Consider the following 23066-nt stretch of genomic DNA (forward strand, 5'->3'; position numbering starts at 1 on the left):
CTTCATGACTTCAGCCCCAGCTGAAGGGGGAGGAGCAGGCGGTGGAGGCTCTTCTCTGCTCCCATGTTGATGTTTGTTTGCGAGGGTGGCATTGCCGTGTGTGGACGGGTTATTGACGGAGGGTTGTCGAGTGGCCTGGCAAGACGCTTTATTGAGGAAAGCTGCAACTTTGCCCTCACCCCTCCGAATACGAGGCTGAATAATGAGGATTTAAGATAATGTCTCATCGATTATTGCTATGAACCGCTTTGCCATATGGCTGCATGATCATGTTTGACTCGTCTCTCTTGATTGACTGCCAGTCCGGGATTTTGGAGCTCGTCTGAGGGCGCATTCTCTGGATTTTCCTTCCCCTTTCAAAAAAAAGATAAAAAAAAACGACGAAGTTCCCCCTCGGCGACGAGACCCTTTCCAACTCATTTGTTCACCTCTAAACTTCCAAAAATGGTCTTCTTCGCTTTGGCTCGAAACAAACCGGGATAACGACGGGAGAAGCTCCGCGACAACACCCCTACCAAGGACGGCCAGTGTTACTTTCCCCCCGGTAAGGCAGCGCTTCAGCGGGCAGACCAGACGAAAGCAGCCGGGATGCGACGCCTCGCTGCCTGTTTGTGATACATGGTTGACAGCGCCGCTGAAAACTAGATTTAAACCTTCTTCTTCCTTGCTCACTTTCAGCGGGAAACACTAATGCCAAATAGTTAATTCAAAGCTTTTCGCTATATTTGAACGAACATGGTGCTAACATTTGAATGCACAGGCTTATATCAACTTAAATGTATCTCCTCAACTTGTTAGCCACGCTAGCCTGTTAGCGACACTTTATTTATTTAGTTAGATGAAACTAGCAATGTTCCCTGCTTGCAAAGGCAATATATACTTTAATTAGTGCTTTTGAGACTTGCTTGTTAGGTTTGCCTTTATTGTATTTACAAAAAATTATTACATTTAATGTCATGTGGCGAACTGAAAGCTACAATCGAAACGTTAAGGTTAGCAGAGGTATTTTTTAATAACAGGAAGTGCTGTACTCTCAAACTTTACTTCTATACCACCTTACAAGTTGAGCTAAACTGAACCTCTCTTCTCCGCAGAGGCTGTCCTGGCGCTGGATTTATTCAACTCCTTATTTATTTATTTTTTTTTTACTGTAATTGATGCATCTTGGGGAGTCCATGAGAGAGTGCGAGTACAGTCAAATCAGCACTCGCAGCTCCACGCCAATGGAGACCCCCTACAAGAAAAGGACCCCAAAGAGGAAGAAATGGGAGACCTTCCCAGGTCGGAATAAATTTTACTGTGATGGGAGGATTATGATGGCCAAACAGACGGGGGTTTTCTACCTCACCCTGGTCCTCATCCTTGTAACCTGTGGACTGTTTTTCACCTTTGAGTAAGTATTATTTGCTCACATCTGGTACTTGGTTGTGCAAGATGACAGTGTGGATTAGGGATTTCATCTCAAAGGCTCAGCTGCCAGAAGAGGAAGTTGTACACAAATCATTGCATGGGTCTGGAGTGAGCATGTTTCCCTTTATCTGACCTGCTTTAGGGAGATGTCAGTATAAACTGGTTGGAGATTAAAATATCTCATACGCCTTTTGTGCAAGAGGATTTTCATAAGAGCTGCATGTGGAAACTGCAACCAATGTGATGATATTTCAGTGTTTACAACCCAAAGAGCCATTTTCTCCCCCAGTCCAGCTGAAGCAAACTCATTTAGAGCCATTTCCTGATATTTTTTTTGGTTAATATCTACTCTATAAAATGTGTTGACATCTTTAAAGAACCACCATTTTAATTTTTTATTTTAAGGTTTTTAAATGAAGAAAAACACAAAACCTTTTCTACTGTGGGATGTTTATTTGTCAGGAAAAATCAAATAGTTTCTAACCTAATGACAAGAAAATCATCTAAAATAATATGGATTATTTCTAAAAATCTGCATGAAGTTTAGTGCCATTGTGGAAGGTCCAAAAAGGCACTTGGGGCTCCAGAGCCAGAGGCAACATCTAAAAATGTTGGCCTATGTTGTTGCAGTTCATCACGGAAAAGTGGAACAAACTGAAATTTGAAACCAACAAAAAAACACATTCTGGCCATTGCTGGCAGATTTATTGTACTTCATATCCTCTGGAATTATAAAATTTATGCAACTGTTTTTCTCTTAAATTAACATACAGTTATCAAGTTTGTCTAAACTAACTGAAAATAAGTTTTTCTATTCCTAATTGTACTGTTCCTCTAAATCAATCAATTGGAGGTGCCTAAACGCTTGCTCCCAGAAAGCGTCACCTATTTCCACAAAGCTTCTCCTTGGATCAGCCCAACGCTCGTAAGAACGGATGTAAAGAGCATACTGAGAAGCGCTATTAATTATAACGTGCTGAGTGTCTGAAAGAGTTGGAGCTTTTTGGAGGGACAAAGACTAAATTTCAAGTTGTTTGATATGTACAGCATTTTAATAACGAAAGGAAATATAGTTACTTAATTGTGCTATAAAATGTGCCTAAAAAGTACAAAATACAGCGCCTTTAAGTATCGATAGTAGGCCACAAAGAGTTGAGAGAGTGCAGATGTTATCAGCGGTTAGACATTTGCTCAGACCTGTGCTATCTCAAGATTTTGTCTGTGACTAAGATAAAAAATTTTTTTATTTATTTATTTATTTATAAAGCTCTTCTAAAACCAAAGTCCTGTTCAGGTGAAAAGGAAAATATGATATATTTTTTCTTCTTTTTGTGATGCATCTCCATGCTGAAATAAATGCTCAGAAAGCTGACCTTTCTGTATTAGTGCTACACGGGTTCGGTTAATTACATTCCCAGTGTCATTAAAAGAGCATTGTTCCTCTTTTACGCTGAAAACAATTGTTAATAAGCGTACAGTGTGTCCCTCTACATGCTACTCTCCCCCCAGATGTCCTCATCTTTCCACTGAGTGGACTGCATAAAGCAGTATGTGTATAAAGGCTGATGTGCTGCCATCGCTGGAGAGTCTGACAAGCGAGTGTGCATTCTTTCTCCGGTCGTTAGCCCATCAGTCTGTCATCTATCATGTCAGAAACCCCTTTCTATAGTAGATAAGAGTCCTGCTCTGTCATGAGAATTGTTGTGGAGTTGGTCGGTGTTTTCATCACGGCAAAGTGCTTCACAGCCAGAGGGTGTTTTATGGGGAAATATGTGCTGTGGTCGAAGCCTCCTGCACCCTGTCTGCACAGCAAAGACAGGCTATACTACATTACACTATATTTGTACCGACCTCCAATTTTTTTTTTAGATTTGCTCTGAAACCATGTGAATAAATTAGGTGCCCCCATTCATGATTTTTTTATTTTATTTTTTAGTTCGGACTTCGCCAAGTATGAACTTTAAATTTAAACTTACTTTTTTCTATATAGGCGTAGGGATGTAGTTTTGGAAAAGGTTTGTATCACAATTCTTTTGTACAAATAAATCATTGCATGTATCAACGGTGATGATGTTATTGTGCCAAAAGTGGAACCAATAGTTAAAGGGTTAATTTAGTCCCAATAAATAAAGTGGGTAACAAGTTTGCATATAAATCAGACTGTTAAATATTATCTAACTTGACGTTTTTGTTCCTGGCAGAGCGGGTGGAGGCCATTGATGGAGTCCAGATTTTTTTTTTAGATCATCTACTGCATATAGATCAAACCTCCATTACACTTTTTTACAAGCCGTGGAAAGCAAAAACAACTTTGATTTCATTATCTGTCCACGGAACGCCTGGCTGGCTAAGGATATGGTCTATACTTGGAATCTGATCAGAATTATGTTGCTTTAAGAAAAGAGCTACATGGAATAATCTCATTAGTGATTTGTTAAGCATAGCAGCTTGCAGTACTGTTAAAATAGGTTAGTCAGCTAAAAAAATCAAGAAGAGAATAATTTGTTCTTGGCATAATTCTGAACTTATAGATCAATAAATTGCAAGACATTGAAAATTCAATCTTCTATGAGTCAATTTAGAAAAAAAAATTGGTACTTTGTATACAGAGAACATTAATGTGTATTATTTTATGGTAGAGCTGTGGTAAACAATAGACTAATCAACATTACAATATTAATATTTGGAAACGCAATGAATTGCTTGAATGCGGTTTTTTATTCAATTCCTTGATACTTTAGTTTAATTGTCAAGGAACCGAGGAAAAGACAGAAATTAACCTGTCGGTTACAATTGATATCCTCAATTCAGGATTTAGTGATGGTATTATTACGTGCTGTTTTTTTTAATTTTTTATCTTTTACAGCTCTACAGTTTAGAGAGATTATTTGTTTTAATAGATAAAACACAAACCAAACTCCTGTAGGTACAGTATATGTATGCCCTTTGAAATTCATTTCTGCTTATCTGTGTTGTGTGGCTTGTGTTTAAAGTCTCCCAACCTCAATGCTGTACATCCATCAGCAGTGATCTCTGGACCACTTCAGCTTTCAGTGCATTGTCACTTCAGCATAGATACGGACATAACCCATGACCAAAGGGCAGCCTACCACAGCACCGCAAGATCTGAGACTAAACTACCCTGAACATGAAACACCTTTTAAAAAAAAAAAGGGAGATGGACTTTTATGTAAACCTGGAAGTTACTCTGCATCTACATGTAGGATGTCAGATGCTTCCTGATGATACCTCTCCTGCTGCTTCCACAGATGGCTTCATTTCCTACAGTGTGAGCAGGACTCTTCATTCTATCTTATGTTTGTTGTGACTACACAGGGACATTTTACAGGAACACCATAAAACAATGTTTCAGCTAAGCATTGCCCCGTGCCCCAAGGCTGGCTGAGTCCTCCTGACTTTCCCACCCCTCTCCCATCAGCTGAAGGGAGACATTCATCAGACAGGGCGATGGTCAGCAGACCCGCACATTGGCTTATGTTGTCATTAACAGTAATGTGTTTCGATTAGTTGTGTATACCTAAGCTCATTCACTAGTTGTCAGCATAGTGGATTGCAGCTACTCATTCACTTTGCAGAGCTTTTTTCTTTTGCACAATGTTTCCCATCACGCTGCCGGATCATATTTTGCAGAAACAAATCTTAGGGATGAGGCCATTTGCAGTCTTTCTTTATACTTATTTTCTTTCCTTCTGTCTGAGGGGTGCTCAGCCATGCATGATAAACCAGCCTGTTTATTATTCTGTTTCTGGTCACCCCCCCCCCAAGTGCCTATGTGCCTTGTTGTTTCACATGTTGCTTTCTGTCCCATATGTGTCATAAAAGTTCACTGAGGCCAGTGTCTGAATAACAGTTTGAGCATTTTTCCAGGTTGGAAAAACTGAATGCTTGATCACTAGTTGTAATTTGAGTAAAAATATGTTGGGTGTGAAGCTTTTTTAAAAAATGTATTATTTATTATTTCCCTCTTTAAGGTAAAGACTCCATGCGTGATTTGAAGTAAAGTTCCATCAGGGCTGCAGACACAAGTTGCTGTTCATGGCTATATTAGATATTGTCACAGGAAATGTACTAGTCCTCAACAGTGGATTCATACTTCTTTATGAACAGGGATCATTTCATATACAAGCTTTGTTGAAAATTACAACCAGAGTATTTTTTACATCAGTATTAAGCAATTTCCAAATGTGATAAGACTAAAAGAGTAAGAGTAATTGCACAGGATATGAAGCAACTAATCTACTTCATGGATATTCAACACCAGATTTGGGTTTGCAATGATTATTTTTATTTTTGTAAGCAAAGGTTTTTCTCCTTGTGTAAGAATGTTTTCAGCTTGGTTTGCAAATTCACACCATCCTGGTGAATGATCCTCGGTATTTTGCTTCTGCTGACTCAACAACGTTATTCCTATAATTGTGGCTTTTTCTTTATTTTTCCAATGTGAAAAGCCACCTTATGAATCTCACTAATTGGACCGGGATTGTGCAGCCTTCCTTATTATTTGTGCCTAACAGTTTGTCTTTCTTCTCGGCTAGAGATGAGGAGAAAAATTGGAAAGCTAAAGGCACATGACTGTTGGGGAGAGACTCTGACCCCTCCCGCCGCCAGTTTCTGACACAGAACTCACAAAAAAGGATAATTTCAATGCTTTTGAGAGCCGCAGTGCTTTATAGATCAGGGTTTTCAAATTGACATTTTGTTCTTAAAATAGGTCTGTTTTAGAATCCAAACAGAACAAAACGACGCTATCAAAGGACACAGGGCGTGCTTCAAATAATCTGTGTAGTATTATCATATGTTCAGTTAAAGTGTTTTTTCCTAATCAGTGTTATCTGGAAGGGTGTTGATTTGAGGCATTCCAGATGGCAAATAAGGAGAGAAGAACCATGAAATGCCCCTTTAACATCTTACAAAATTGGAAACCAACTCGAGTATAGTTTGCTTTCACTGTTAGCAGGACATGCAGATAGTAAAACCCATCTATGTACAGGTTTTGTGTTAAAATATTCAAGCTTATTTTTCAAATTTAAGCCTGAATAAGTAAGAAAAGCTGGAAAATGTGTTTGAACTTGGTGAGTAGTGCTGTCACTTTTTTTTTTACTTTTATCATGCTATGCTGCAGGAGTTTTGCAACTGATCCTTTTCTAATTTTTATGTGTTTTTTTTAACACTACTAACTTGTTGGAACTTGTCTTTCATATTCTGAATTTCTAAACATCTCTGTTCTCTGACAGTATTTACTTACCATTTTGGTGTGTGCATTTGTTTCTTGCAAACATTTTGTCAAAAATCCAACCTATATACAGTGTTTCCTGTTGATTGGCTTGGCAATCCAACATTCATATTCATGAATGGAGCAGCAAATATGATTTAGGCTCTGGCAGCTGTAGTCTGGATAAATTACATTTTTCTCTGTCTGGGACTTAAATCAAAAAACTGCACATTTAACGTCAGAAGATGGCAACAACGTAGACATCAACAATATCAAAGTTCAAAAGAAGATCCAGAGCACATTTAAATCTGTGCATGACTCCAAAAGATTATGTTTTATGTTTTGTTTTGACACAGTCTACACTTGCTTTTCAGTCGCATAATTTATTGAGATTTTGTTTGCAGTTTAATGGAAGCAGAAAATGACAAAGCAAGACGGATATGGATTAGTCTTTCAAAACTCTTTGCGTATGAACTGAAGACGTAAATACAACACATCTCTGTGATTCACATTTTTTATTTTTAGGGTGAACACAGGGTAAACATACACACAACTTTGAACAGACTTAATCGTTTTCATGTTTCTCTGCACTTATGTATGTGCTATCACCATATACAAGTTTTTTTTCCTTAAGAGTTGGCGTGGCATTATTATTTTCACCTCAATGCTGGGAGTTTGCCGAAAATATCAGGGTTTTTAATGCACACAATCCTTTATCTGGTAACAAAGGTAATCATTCAGCTGTCACCCATTAAGGACCCATTAACGAACATGTAGGCATCTTGGAGGTGACACTTAAGGGATTAAACAGAGTTAAATGCTTTGCATGCAAAATGGTAAACAAGTTCTTAATTGTCTTCACTTAAGATGTTAAGGACCATAAAACTGATTAACTTTGCTTTAAATATACTTGTGTCTGTCTATATGGGCTTGTCCTGCCTCCAGCAATCTGACCAGTCCAAATACACACTGACTAATGAAGCTTTGCCAGTGGATGATTTTTTTTCTCTCAAGACGAGGAAAACTATGCTACCTCAACATGAGAATTATCAATCAAAAAGCAAACATACCAACCGCCTTATTTGTTCATAACTTGGTGCAGTCCAGATAACTTGCTAAAGTATCTGCTGTGAAAGACTGATTACAGATTTATAACGGAAGCTGCTAAGGTTTCAGAAGATTATTTTCCATATTCTGCCCCCATCATATTGGTATTGTTACCTGCTAAAAGAAACGTCCACCCAGTTTGGCTCGCTTTTCTCTGATCACTGGAAAAATAATTAATGTCTCTTGAGCTATTTTGTTAAGACATGTGAGAAACAGTTAAAGGGTTGAAGTCTTGGCTCATTTTTTTACTCTGCTGGTTGTTGTAGAACACCAACACTTATTTTTTTCTACCTTATAGCTTTCTTCCCTTTCTATGTAAGACTTTGCAGGCCAGTAAATGTCAATTATTTCAGCAAGTATCAGTTCTTGGCTGTGTTGCTTTTGAGATCTTTTGTCCTATTTCATGTTGTCAGATGTGCTCTGTTCAAGTGGTTTCTTCGTTTTACAGGTCTGGCAGTCGTTAGATTTGGATTTTCTAGTGAAACTGAACTCAAGCAGTAGGGTAATTACAGGTAAATAATGATTGAACAAATGGGATAATCTTTTTTTTTAATGTCAGGCCAGGTTGCTTTGGATAGTTGTCTTTTCCCTTAGTAAATAAAATCATAATTTGAAAACAGTTTGAGGCTGTTTTTATCTGATATTCAAGAACAAAGCAGAAAATTGTTTTCACGGTGCATTCTATAAACATCTGTGCAGCTACATGGTACAGGAATGCTTTAAAGTTTACATTTAGTGTTGTGTACATTTGTACGGCTTTTTTTTAAATGCCCCCAGTAAACTGCAGCCGCTTATTTATAGAGCCTGTTGGGAACTGAACATTGTTTAAGACTGCTGTCTGACACACTTCATTCAGGAAGAAATGCATCCTCATGGTGTGCAAGAAAAGGTGCAGAAATCAGTCGTTTATCTTGTCTGTGTGACAGATTCATAAAAAAGCCTGGCTTTATTAGTAGTTTTTAGGGTATCCTGTTTTTTGGGGGAGGGGTTTTAGTTTGTTTATTTTTTTAACTACATTATAGCAAAATGTTTGACTGCTGCATAAAACATTTACAAAAATGTTGCTGCAAGTCAGCTTTTTTTTTTTTTTTTTTTTTGCTCCCCTTCAACCTAATTTATGGGAAGCTGTCTATTCTGCTTTTCATCTGCCTGACAGATGCAGAGTTATAGTGATCCTGTTATAATTCCCATCAGGTACATGTATTAAAAAGGCTAAAATAAGCAGCGCTTTGATGAGCATTAACTTACATCAAACTCTTAACAGAACCGATTAGCTTTGTGCAACAGTGTTCTTGAAATATGGATGGAGTACTTAGTTTTTTTCCCATGTGTTTGACAGGTTTGCTCTTGTGGCTAATCCATGCAGCTGAAATGTTTTGGAGGCTGTTGAAGCTAAAACTGCCCACATTTCACATTTGCCCAGTAACTCTCTCAACCAAACAAATAGGCTCTGCCTTCAGTTTTGATTAAGAGGGTTGTTAAAAATGCTTTAAAGTACTTTCAGGTGTAGCTCTTTTGAAACATGCCCCAAAGTGCATGAAAGAAAATCTGTTTAATGAATACCCAATGTATTGTATGAATACAATTACTCTCAAGATGCCTTTGCAAACATGCAATTAAAAAAATTGAATTTGTTTTGCTTTTTCTTGTCCTTGATATTGTTGACTGTTTGTAGAAAATTCCCTGAAAGAATGAGTGGAAAAAAGGTTTGCTGCATGAGTGATCAAGAAAATAAGTCATCTTTTGAGTGTTGTCAGGCAAATGGTTGCGAAACAGACTTTATCCACATAACTCAAACAGTCACACCCATTGCTAGGCATAAGGAAACAAAAAACATTCCTCTCACTCCAGTACAGTGCCATTCCAAATCTTGTTTCACTGCCTTATGTTTTTTCAGATGGGTGGTTGAATGTGGTGGAAAAAAACAAGTTGATGTTCTTTTGAGTGAGTTATCAAACTTGAAACTTTAAAATTTAGACTTGCAGATGTAGATTATTGTAGAATAATATAATATAAACATACTTCTTTTTTTGATACTCCAATGCCACGACCAGTTCTACCAGCCTCTCGCTTTTTTTGTGTGTGTGTGTGCATTGCGTGATTTCTTTCTCCAGCTTGCTTCAAGTCTTTAATCAGTCCTGCACTGTGTTTGTCAACCCCCTCCTCCAAGCTACATCCAGTCCCTTCTTCCAGGGGTGATTGAGTGCAAGGCCGAGGCTGAATGGTTACACCTCAAGAATTTGTAGGTCTCTGGAAAACATGAGTGACACATGTTTCACAGTACACTATTGGCATCTGTCTGAAATCTGGATGAAAATCTCTGGAGACTGTGGAGGAGTTTGGGTAAAAACAAAAAATGCAATTGTTTGCAAAAGCTTGTCATGTTCTCTTGTTTTGCAGACAAATGAGGTGGCCTATGGCTATGAGGAGATTGATATTCTGCCCTTGTCTGCTATCAAACCCAATCAAAATGTTATAAAAGCCCATGCAGACAAAGCCTTTGTTTCCGTATAACACGGATGATTAATGATACTGTAACCCGAAAGGCCAGAGAGGTATTTTAACACGGCATTAAACATATTTGAAGTTCCTTTGAGTGTTAATGTTGACATTTCTTATCGAGTAATCACCCTGAAAACTGACTGCAGATTCAGATAGCAGCTGTTAACTTTGCATGACAAACATTTTGTTTTTCACAGATCAATGGATCGCTGTTCTTAGAGTTACCATAAGAAAAAAAGAGATCTGTTAATCTCGGAGGACATTGTGAGGACAAACTGGGAACAGTGCACAGTGAAGCAAGTTTTACTTGATTAAATAAAGCTCAGGCAAAAGTCCTCAATGATTAACTCCCAGCTGAGTCTTGACTAGCTTGATGACATTATATTTGAGTCATGATTGTTTACATTGTAAGCATATTCAATAAGTTGTTTAACCAATTGGAAAGCAAAAACATGTGATCTTGTGAGATTTTACTGAAGTGAAGCATTACTTTTGCTCTTCAGACTTGGCAAAGTTTACCATATTTTAACTTGTTCCATTTGGCATTCGAGTTTTGTGGTCCTGTTGCTGCATCCTAACTTTTATCTTTTACTTATTGCTTTTTCCATTAGGGAGATGAAAACACTTGGAAAATGGTTCAAGTTTATTCTTCATTTGAGGTTACCCTAATACTTCTATATTTCCAATCTCCAGTGCAGTGAAGGGTCGTGTGGGTTAGTGACCACAGCCATGCATGAATAGCTGAAACCTACGAATAAATACTTTTAAAAATGCTGCTAGCTGCCTAGTTTAATAGGCTACCACAGAAGCTAACATCCACAAATGTGTATTCCTGAATTGGGTGGTTTGCAAAATCTTGCCAATAACATGTCAAGTATAATTACACCTATTTCATGTTCCCAAGCTGGATTTGTTTTTTTTTTTTTTTTTTTTAAAGTTTATATGTTCTCTACAACAAATCAAAACAATTTGGAGTCACGTTCCTCATAAAAATAAAAAAAAACTAAATACTCAACACTGAATAAGTGGGTGTCCTTATATTCTGTAGGAATAGCTGAAAGTTTCCCAGTGACAATATATGACCTTTCCTTGTCTGCATCCACAATAGTATTATGATGTTTCCATTACAAAACAATATAATGACTACTCTGTGGTGAAAAGACAGCCTTCTTTTGCATATCATACCAAAATACATTTTTAACTGTCGCTGTCCTGAATATATTTTTTCACTTAAATGGACCAACTTTCAGATGTAGCTGCGATAATTATGTGGGATTGCACAAGAGATTGGCAATGACGTCAGTATCAGTCGATGTTGGTCATTTTTTAACATACTGGTATCGGTCTGATAAATACGACTGGGCTAATATTACTAACCAAAATTTATTTCCATTTTGGTATTTGCTGTCATGTGGTATTTTTTTCATGTGACTGACAGTGACGCAGCTAGCACAGAATTGTGGGGAGTTTAGCTGAATCAGAAAAGCAGTGGTGAAGTCAGCAATGTGGTTTGCCTTTCTCTCCAAAATATGGCGAGGGTTGTGAAATGTATACATAGCTCAATATCGGATATCGGCCACAACAACAATATTATCAGATATTAATATCGGCACAAATTTTCATATCTGCACATCCCTAATACTGATTTCTCCCTCACCTGATGTATCGGTGACGACTGTGACCATTAAAGATGCAGCTTTCACTGCAACCCTGACTTGGTGAAATTAGTGCAAAAAGCTTCTCAACTCTTAGGTTTGTCCTGTTTTAGTCTTCACTTCAGCCTCTGTCTGTATTCATTGGTTTTGGCCTTATTAGATGTTGTCCTTGTTTATTCACTAAAATATTTCGTTTCTTTCAACAAGACAGGCTAATAAAATTGGTTAAAGTCTGCTGCTTCTTTCCTATGAGGCTTCAACTCACTGATGTGGCTGTTTCCAGGGTAACCATAACCCCTTTTGAAACTTACCATGTCTGACATTGCATGCCATCCGTCTCTATGGCAACGATGCCTCCAAAGTCTCTGTAAATATAAGAAGTGGATTGAAAGCAAATAAAAACGACAATATGACTTTGTTCATTTCTGCTCTCTTAAAGTCTTATCAGGAACGGGAGCTGTCGAAGTACTCTTACTACCGCTGTTCCTCGACAGATGAAGACAAATGTCGGAGACGTTTCATTTGAGGGGGCTTGACTGGGCATGTTTTTGTATACCTGCAGCGTGTAGACAGACATACCTGTTTTAGATTCACAGGAGGCGTGGGGTTAATGGATATGTCCTTTCTCCCAGGTGGGTTCGGTGTTTAATCTGTGTCAAATGTCGCCTTATGCCACACTTGATCACGTTTTCATTATGTTCCTGATATCCGACTCGTTGAGATGTCGCTCTTAAAGATGCTGTTGCTTGTAGCGTATTTTTCCCCCCCACTTTCTTTTAAATCTGTCAGTGGATAGGTTTTGAAGTATGACAGGATTTTTACCTTACAGGAGGTTGAACACCACATCTCTTCAACAAAGTATATAATATTAATTGTAGTTCCAATGCTGGATTCAGTAATTTTTTTTGCCAAATCATGACTTTTATCCATGATCTATGTTGTCTTTAAAAAGCTTTCCCTTCCATGTGTGGAGTTACTTTCAAAATATGTTTTTGCTTTGTACTGTAATTGCAGATTACTGGCAGTAAAAAAAAGCTGTAGATTTTAGCCTTTACTAATGTCCTATTTAAGATTTTAAAATTCAGAAGTTATATTGGGGAATTATTGGGTAGGACTTTGCGGTAAGGTGAGGTGTATATTTGAAATAATAACTAAAACATGTCTAAATTTAGAAAACCAATGTTTAGCCAACCACTTTTTGTGGGTAATTTCTTCTGCTTTATTTTGTTTTATCAAAGTTAGTGCCTTGTTCAGCAGGGAACTAACAGTAACTGGCTGAAAAAATCTACAGATTTTGTAACTGAAGTTTTCTTTTGCAACAGATACTTCTGAATTTAATGATGGTTTACGCAGAACAGTCTTGCAAAGTAGTCTGCTGTTTGTTTCTTCACCTTTTAATATGCAATACCATGATGCAAAATTAACCATGGTAAATGGCAGCCGGCTAATTAGAAAAACAAGTGCAAGTAAGGTACAGTTCCTACTTTTAACTAGGTGTTGCTTTTAGTCATGTTCACTTGTCACCACTTAATTTCATTGCGTGTGTAAAGACTAACCCTAAAGTGTCCAACTGAAGTTTTTATGTTGATCATTTTTTGGATCATTAGATTTCCTGTTTTCGTCATCGTTTGCACAGACTCTTTGGTGGGGAGGAGTGTTTTCAGAGGAACTGTACAAAGTGGTGATTCCTGTAGTTCCCATTTAAGCAGTGTTGTAGCCACTGAATCTCTTGTGACACTTGTTCCTAAGAACAGGATCCTGCCATCTTGACTTACAAGTAAATCCTGCTTTTCACATTGAGACAGTCTCAAAGTGGACTGGGCCCTCTCTACCTTTGGTATCTGTTGAAAGAAAACCCAACAGCAGAATCACAAAAGCAACGCTTATGCTTTGAAAAGGCATTCAGGAAAAACACAGCTTCTGACACAGTCCACCTTATTTCTACAATCCGCTGTACTTTGTAAATAATTATTTTCATAACTTCTGGACCAACATGTGAACAAATGGTCTCTCACAGAGCAAATCCTAATGAAAACATCAGGAAACTAAGCAGAGCTAGGAGTTCATTTTTTAAAAATTGCAAGGGCCACCTGGAGAAATTGCCACTGATTATCAATGCTAGCTTAATTAGCTGCTTTGTACACTATTCCTGTTGATGGATAAGCTTTGAACAACCTACAAAGTTCTGAATCAGTATGTACTCTGTTATAAAGTTAGTTAAGTTTTGTTGAAGGAAGTCGGGCACAACCTTGTGTGACTCCAGACAGACATAGAGCTCAGTTAGACTGAACAATACATCTACACTGTCAAGGTAAATAAAAATATAACTTGGTTTGATGAGCAATTTTTTTCAAAAGTTTTTTTTTAAATTATTTTGTAGAAATCTGAGTCTCCATTTAAGAGGGGAATGTCAGCGACGGCATATGCTGAATTCTCTCATAAATAGACGTTTCTGAAGTCTCCATTGAGATGCTAATGCTTTTCCGAAGCTGAAGTGTCTTCTGTTTATCTGTCGTAGTTTTTGTGTTTGCGTTTCTGATTAGATTTAGAGACACGTTTATTTTCATCCTCCTTGTAATCAAGGCAAACTGAATCACGACCTATTGCAGGAGTATTTCAAACTCACTTTTGGTGCAAATTAATTTACGCTTTTGAAGCTTCTAAATTTGAGCTTCAGTTGATTTTTAAGCGGAGTTGCAGACAGCCGGATAAATGCCAGAACTTTGCAGGAAAATATGTGGTATTATTACAACAGACGAACGAGTATACATTTTAGCTAAAACTTTAAAACCATTACTTAAGATTACTTAAGAAGAAGGTTTGCTATTTAGCTATGTTCTATTTACTGTAAGCTAGTTGTTGAAGTAGCAGTTGCTTTTATATCTATTGTTGCACTCATCGCTGATCTGCATTGTCTGTTTTGCTGATTACACTTTGAACTTTTTCAGATCAGATTTTCAGATCGTTTTTTGCAAGGAGTTGCCACAACCTCCCACAGTGTTTGGCTTTTCATCTACTGTGGCCTGAGCTGATGTTGTAACACAGACATGCGAGGACTCTGTTAATGATGCCGCCAAACAGATTTGGGATCAGTGGATCAGCGGCTTTTGTTTTTACAAGCATAATGTCATGCCATAAATCAGTACAGATTATATCTGTGCTTATATTTTGGCTTTACTCCTGTTAAAAATAAGTTTGAAAAAGTTTTACATATATGGCTCAGGGTTTTCCTCTGACGGAAAATAGAAAGAAAAGTGAATATTAGCCACAGTTTTCCAGGTTATCACATTGAATGCCTTTTTATTAAAATTTTTTCGCCTATACAAATAACTGGGTTGTAAATCTTAATGTTTAAAGCCATTTCATCAGAAGTTATGAGGCACTCATACATCTCAAAATGGGGAGCAATGTCTGGTTTCAGTACCTTGATTTAAAAAATCATGATGCCAAACCACCAAATCAGAGGTGGAGGCTGTTTGAGCAAATGCAACCAAAAGGTTAGAAATGACACAAAAAATTGCCTTTTTTTAAAAACCTAAAACAATGTTTTTGCTGAACTGTGTTGCCCTGCCTGCTTCCCCCTGCTGATGTCCCAGACATTTTTTTCCCCTTAGGTCAATGTCACTTAATTTGTAGAGAGCAGCTGGATTGCATCTTTCCACTCAGGTTTCTACAGGTCAATGTTTATAGAGATGTTAGAATTATATTTTCAGTTGTTGTTTTTTAAACAACTCTAAAAACATTTTGCTGACCAACTTCACATTTAGGTGTGATTCATAAATGATTCATTCTCTTCCATATTTTACTGGCTTGGAAAACAGGTTAAGTGTTGAAATACTTTTGTATTCAGTGTGGTTTTATGTTAGCGTTGTTGCTGTAAGGTATGCCTCGAGTTTAGATGGATCACTAAGTAATTAATCTCTGCAGAACTTGATGAACCAGTATTGGGACAGTTCGTTCCTTAGGTGGAGGGAGCTGACGCCTGTCTTTAGCAATCATTAGCAGTCAGCACAGGAAACCTAAAAATTCTTTTGTCAGTTTCATCAGAACAAATGTTCAATGTTTTTGAGAAAAATTTGATATTTATGTTGTATCCATTAGAAACCTGTAATGCATCATGGGAAAAAGACGGCATCAATTTAATAAAATACCAGAAACTTGTAAACAAAAAGAATAGCGTGCCCTAGGCCCATCCCTGTGGTACTTAATGTGATTTGTGCCCTAACCAGCTGCAGTGTATTTAAAAAAAGTCATAACTTTTTAATTTTGCTTTTGGGAGGTATTTTATGTGATGGATGAACATAGGGTGGAACGTAATTGTGAAAGTAGGAAAAAGAAATAAATCTTCAAAATTCAACTGTTTATCCATGTTTCCTTGTACAGTTTATATATATATATATATATATATGACCACTCTGTTTTGTGGTTATTTTCATTTAGTTGTTGAGCAAGAATATTATTTTCCTAAACCTAAATACATTCCTCAGTAATTTCCAAGTGTTGTCTTTTGTGCTAATGTTGAAATGGGGGTAATAAAGTTTTGATGTGCTGGAACATAAAACTTCAACTTTTAGCTTTTCTTTTAGTCTATCAGAATTTCTGCTTATGCCTTGTCACTGCTCTTTCTTCATCATCTGTTTTTATTTCACCAGTTGTCCGTTCCTGGCACAGCAGCTGACCCCCATCATCCCAGTCCTAGGAGGAGCTCTGTTTTTGTTTGTACTGGGGACTCTATTGAGAACCAGCTTCAGTGACCCCGGCGTCCTGCCTAGGGCCACCCCTGACGAGGCAGCGGATTTGGAGAGACAAATAGGTAATAGATTTCATTTCAATCATTTTTTTTTTTATAGAAGAACAGAGTCTATTTTAAGATCTTCACTTTGGGGTTTCTCTCCTTGTTTTTTTATTGCTTTTGTGCCAGTATATAGTGCCACAAATGTATTGAGGTCCTACATACTTACTCCAAAGTGCTGAAATAAGCTCTCAGTGTAAACGCGTGATGAAAATTGTCATTTTGTTCCAAGAGAAGCATCCGCCTACCAATCTCTACTCCATAGAGTAGAGTTTGAACCAGAGTAACACTTTGCTCTCTGTGCAAAGGGTTGCGATACTGGTCAGAAGTTTGCTGCTGTGTTTTATGTCGAAATGGGCTCGGACAGCAATATTGATATTTCCATTCAACTATTCTGCTTCCACCATCTTGCAGCAGGAGACACAAAAAATGTTTTGAGGAACATTCGTCAGATGTGATGAGAAATTATGTACATTTGTACGGTTCCTCACCAAAAATCTCCTAGAAAAACAAGACTGGCAAACGGCTAAATGACTCTTGGATGGAAATTGTGACATTGTTTTCCACAGAGGAGGCTGTGTGTAGAAAGTGACGCTCTCTCTGTGACTGCTACATAAAAACAAAACCAAGGATTGCAGGGAAGCAGGGGGAACCCTGGTGAGTAGGGACGTATACTGAAGCAGGAGGGGTGTCCCCCAGGTGGTCTGTATGAAAGGTGTATGTGAAAACAAACCCCGTTCGCAACCGTGTGACTGTGTGTCGACTGTTCGGCATCAGATGAAGGATTTGGGATCTTTTAGTGATTCTCCTTTGTATGTTCTTTTGTGCATGTCCTGTTTACACAGCTCCCATCCGTCTCATCTCCCCTATCTGAGAAAATGTTCCATGTGTAGCTGGATTCAGCTTTTGTGTGGGTGTTTACTGCCTCCCTGACACATTAACTGGAGGAGGTGTCCTTAGTAAATCTGCACAGCCAAAGAAATAGGGGCTTCAATTGACTTTAAAGGTTCTCTTTGTCTTTGCTGGGATGAATTATTGGCACTGCACTGAACTGCTCTGCACAAATGGCCTCCGATCTTTTTATTTCAAAAAAAGCTTCTCCAAATACCCTTTTCTGATGGATTACTTGGTCATAAATTGCCATTTGATAAATACCTTATCTAATATATGTTGGCACAAGTAAAACTTATTGGTGCATTAGGAAGCACTAATGTTGAACTAACTGAATTAACAGGAGTTATGAGGATTTTCAGAAAAATTCATTACTTAATTTTAGTAAATTTGTTCAGTCTGGAAAACAAATCCCATATTGGGAAACAATTCATAACATGGAATAATCTTCCTTGTGCAATTAATACCTCCCATATTAAGCCCTTTAAAATGTGTTCAGCTGTAGGATTGTTTCTGAAGTTGAGCCTAATTTCTAAGAACATCGTTCTGTTCTCTTGTCCTAGATGGGTGACATGACATGGAGGCCCATCACTTAGTCACTGGAAACTAGATTGGATGAGGGCCCGTATTTACTTTACCACCTTGCACAGTAAGCAGGAAGGGAAAAGAGGTAATAAAAATCTTCATAGCTCATTATGGGAGAAGTGAAGCAAAGAACAGCATCGTGGGGGTCACCCAGTGTTCATAACAACCATTAGACAGTGTGTACGTGCCAGTTGTGTGGGAGTGGTACAATTTTCTGTTCAATCATCACAAATATGAAAATGATGAGTTTGATAAAGATCACTGGGACTTGAACTTAGACTGCAGATTTTCCATAAACACTCCAGGTGGGTGTGGCGTGAAACAAAGAATGAGCAGTTGGAAACTTCTTTGATGGACCGGTTCCTAACTTTAGACTGCGTGACATCAGACTATTTGAAATGGCTCAAGGTTTTAAAGAACAAACGCTGCCATTGGGTTGTCACCGGGTCTTATGACAGGTTAATGATCCATAACAAATGACCGAATTTACTCAGAACAGTTAACCAGGCACAAATTCAACCTTTTTCCTTGGCCATTAAACTAAGCCGTGTAAGATGGGATTGGATGATCTAGAGATCAATCTTATGAAATGTTGCAGGAAAAGACAAAGCAGTGACCTAATCAGGAAACAATTTTTTTTTCTACTAGTTGCACACGATAAAAAATCACAGAGCTAAATGTACTGCTTTATAAATATACAGAAGCAGATAATAATGATGGCTCATCTAAAATGGATGTTGCCTTGGCTTAAGGTGATGTCAGGAAGATTTGAGGGCCAGAAAAAGAACAATGTGTAAAGCACAAAGGGACGTCATCCTTAGAGGTTAGTTTCTTGACTGTTAAAGATAGTAAATATCCTTTTGATTATTAGCTGCGGGAAAGTTCCTTCACAGTAAGTTAACAAGAGGGTCAACATTTGTTGTCAGTACAAGCAAGAATCCATCCGCCCGTTGACTTCATTTCTAGGATTTATTGTGGTTTGCTAAAATGCTTTGTAAGACGTTAGTGACTATGTCATCATTGCAAAACATGTATTCAGTATCAGTGACTCCCAGTGTGCTTTTTTTTCTCCTGTTTTTCCTTTACATTTTCTGCTTCTCTGACTTTACCAGGGAAGTCATGATTCAAACACCAGTGCTGGTTTAGTGACCAACTCTCAAGGATCTGTAGGTGCCCTGCTGCCCACTAGCTAAATGGATTATCACAGCTTAGCCCCCTAGTTTAGCTGACTTAAAGTGTTCTGTGTAATTGTATAGCTTTGCTTGGAATGTGAAACTTTTCTCAGCCATCGTCCTCTTCTGTGCTTAAGGCCATTAGGGCCTCATTAAACAAACTCTGGGCTAGCTTAATTAATCTCATTAGGAGACTTAAAAGCCTTTGGAGGAAAGTTAGAGTACCGAAAACCTGTAGCAGAGGCAGAGACATTAGTGTGCAGAAGTACCATTTTATGGTGAAATTTATTTATTTTTTTTTTAAATAACAAACGAATTAAAAATATTCTGGCTTAAATCTGAAGGCCTTTGGTTGAGTATTTTACTTTTCCTTTGAGTATTGTTGTCTGCAACTGAAATTAAACTAGAGCTGTCATATATATATATATATATATATATATTTTTTTTTTAAACCAAATTTCTTGTCTTGCTTTTTAGCAAAGTAGTTTTCATTTTTAAGATTTCTATAAAAATGTGTTTGGCTGCTACAAGTATGTGTTAATGATTGCTTTGGTGCTGAAATTAGAGCCACAAAATATTATTATACTATATGATATGAATTCACTTTCCATTCTTCAACCATCTTTGTTCTCAACCATGCTTCTCAGTGTTATGTTAATAAAGAAATAATTGTGATTCCAACTTCTTATTAATTGTGGACATCCATTAGCTTTTAATATTTCCTCAGAAGTCTGGAAAAAAAAAAACCTAACCATCTTTTTCTACTGGTGTTAGTTTTTGTTAGCATGCAGGGATTTGCCTGTTGAATTGTGCTGCCATGTGAACATGCCTGTTAGATGAGCCACATGTTAATTTTGCACATAAAATTCTAAGTATTCCCAGATGTAAGACATTATCTAGCCTTTAAACACATTTGCACTAGTTTCACATTTCTAACCACACCTCTGGCCTTTCGGTAGCCCATAAACTCCCGCAATTCCTACTTTTTTCTCTTAACATCAGGTGTCTGCATGCTGCTTTGGGTGTAACGGTGTGGATTCATTGTCAGGTTTCTTTAAAATGTGTCCAAATACACCTTGAATGTTGAGGATCTGCAGAACAAAAGCAGTTTTGGCCATATGTGTTAGTATAAATTTTAATTCTACGTAGGCGTTTGGATGTTGATGCATTTGTATCTTTAATCTTCAAATCAGAATCCTGTTCTTATCGGCTAGTCTTTGCGCTGCATTGAGCAGATTTTGTTCTCCGTAACCCTCCTGTCATTGTGGAATAGACCTGCCCTGTAAGTAGATGACAATGTTTTCAAAACAAAATGCCACAAGGCTCAGGTTCAGCACACATCTTATCGATCTGTTGACTAAGCGGTGTTGGGCCTAATCTGTGAACAGTACGGGGACATTCAGGTCTCTCACGTTCCATACCCCAGATGGGAAACTTGATATCTCTGCTGACTGACAAACACTCAGCTTCATGTTAGAGTGCATAGCTAAGTATATATTCATCATGTCTTTTGATTCTGTCCTGTCACTGAACTGAATGCAATAGGAAAAAAATGTGCACAGCAATTAAGGATCACAAAAAAAATGTGGCCAATATTGTTTAATATTTGTTTAAAAAAAACAACAACAAAAAAACATGCTGTTTCCCCTTGCACTACTGCATTTGATGCCCATGCATGTCTAGCTTCCCAATGTGTCAGAGCTAGACAGGCTGGCGTGATTTCAACTTCCATATGCCAGATTCAAAATCCTCTCTGAAGCAGCAATCAGAGAGAAGGATGGATCAGACCGCTTGTTTCTTTCTTTGCTCTGAAATGGTCAGAGCCTCCCTTTGATTTTCCAGCACAAATACAGTTGTTTTTTTTCTTCTGTTGCCATCGGAGGAAATAGATCTTGACACGTGGGATTTGATTTGCAGGTGGAACAAGTCAAGATTTTAACATTTCAAATTTTAAAAAATCATTCTCCTGTTAAAACTTGTCTTTTGTTTTGCTTCATTTTCTTGTAGTAAAACTATTTCAAATGCCAAACTTGAATACATATTAAATCCATATCCTCTCTGCTCTTTTTTTCAGAGAGCATAGACAGTTTTATGGTATTAGATGCAGTTTTTTTCTTTTTTTTTCTGTTGCAGTGAGACTCTGTAAAAAGCTTGTTGGATTTTAAAACCTTGTAGGTCTAAATCTTGAATTTGCTCTGGCTGGAATTTTGAGACCACAGCACAGATGCATTAAAGTGATTGACTTTGAGTCATCTGTGTGTGTAAGAACTAAATGTCATGTATTTTTTTCAAGAATTTTTCTTGGAAATTTCAATGACGTAAAATATCAAGAAAATATGGATTCAATTATTGATATATGGATTTTCTTGAATCCATATATCAAGAAAATATGGATTCAATTATTTAATACGTACAGGATGACGTATTTCAAGTGTGTTCATTTTTAATATTATGGCTTGCGTCTAATAAATATTACGTTGGTCCAATAATGAAGAAGATTTTTGTTACAGACATGGTGCAACCATTTCATTGGGTTGGTAAAATATACTGCTCAAAAAAATAAAGGGAACACTTCAGTGTTCACTTAAATGTTAAAGTGTTCCCTTTATTTTTTTGAGCAGTGTATAATAGCCAACACTGAGTTGATTTGAGTTATATGGCAAGTTGAATTGCCATATAACGAATACGTGTAGATCACAAATTTTATTGATGTCAAAGTTTATTTTGGTGAGTCACCTGATTGTATCCTGTTCTTTTGAGCCTTGCGTGATAAATTAGTAAAATATTCCAGTCAGAATAGATGATTGACTTTATGATGAGATCACATGAGCCTCTCGGTAACTGTGAGCATATTTATGTGGTGTTTTATTGAGCACCGGTCTGTCCTGTTTAATGCCTGTCCAATCACGATTAATAATTAATGTTGATCTTTCCACCACAACTGTGATCCCTTTACTTTATAATGTCAAATAGCAATGTCCACCTCACTTTCCTTTAACAGCTAGTGGCTAAATTATAACTTTAAAATGTGAATATAGAAGACTAGAGCTTCTTCAGCTGCTTAACGTAATGTCTGATTAATTGACATGAATACAAAGAAACGATGCTTTTCTGCAACTTTTTTGTGCAAAACCTTTTCATCTTAGTTGAAAACTAAGACTGAATTTTTATGGAAGGAAATTTGACATTTTCAATTCAAAAGCTCCTTTGCGATTTCTTGACTGAGATGAAGTTTCATCATTAGACACAATATTTTGCATAGACACTGGTACATCAATAATCCTTTAATTTTAAAGGACTGCTGACACTCTTTAACAGCCATTTTACAGTCTTGAAAGTGCATGAGAAAGAAATGGCTGTTTTCTTTTTCACTCCTTCTCTTCTGTGTTGTTGGATTTGCAGTGACGGGAACATGAAAAAGATGGACTGAAAAAGGAATATTGTTTGTGACAGAGCTGCTGCTGGGGGAAGCATAAGAATAGAGCTGTCACTGTAGAGCCGTTTAAGTAAAAACTTGTTAGAAAAAATTTAACTGGTCTGTACTGAAAGGATATGCTTATCAGCAAATATCCTCTAAATCAGCCATTTTATCTTTGAGCAAGATAAAATGGCTCATATTTATTTAAGCTGAAACACAAAGTATACCTGCAGTAAACATCATATATATTAATCGAGACATTTTTCATACTTTAGGCTTTTCATTCTTTTATCCAGATAGA

The 23066-nt window shown here is 37.4% G+C and overlaps 1 protein-coding gene across 4 annotated transcripts in view; it reads left to right on the forward strand.

Annotated features, from left to right (window-relative positions):
- The window catches only part of LOC103458587 (palmitoyltransferase ZDHHC14-like), a 45526-nt gene continuing 22460 nt past the window's right edge, over positions 1 to 23066 (forward strand). For 2 of the 4 annotated variants that reach the window (XM_008399503.3, XM_017302592.2), the window contains exons 1-3: positions 4 to 544; positions 1095 to 1393; positions 16560 to 16720. In XM_008399503.3, the coding sequence (XP_008397725.1) occupies positions 1158 to 1393; positions 16560 to 16720 (397 nt within the window). In that variant the 5' untranslated portion in view covers positions 4 to 544; positions 1095 to 1157. Of the gene's footprint in view, positions 545 to 1094; positions 1394 to 16559; positions 16721 to 23066 lie in introns of all 4 variants that reach the window. The other 2 variants (XM_017302591.2, XM_008399504.3) reach the window with 2 other exon arrangements.

The sequence above is a fragment of the Poecilia reticulata genome, chromosome 22 (assembly GCF_904066995.2).
Source record: "Poecilia reticulata chromosome 22, P_reticulata-male-v2, whole genome shotgun sequence".
Classification (NCBI taxonomy): domain Eukaryota; kingdom Metazoa; phylum Chordata; class Actinopteri; order Cyprinodontiformes; family Poeciliidae; genus Poecilia; species Poecilia reticulata.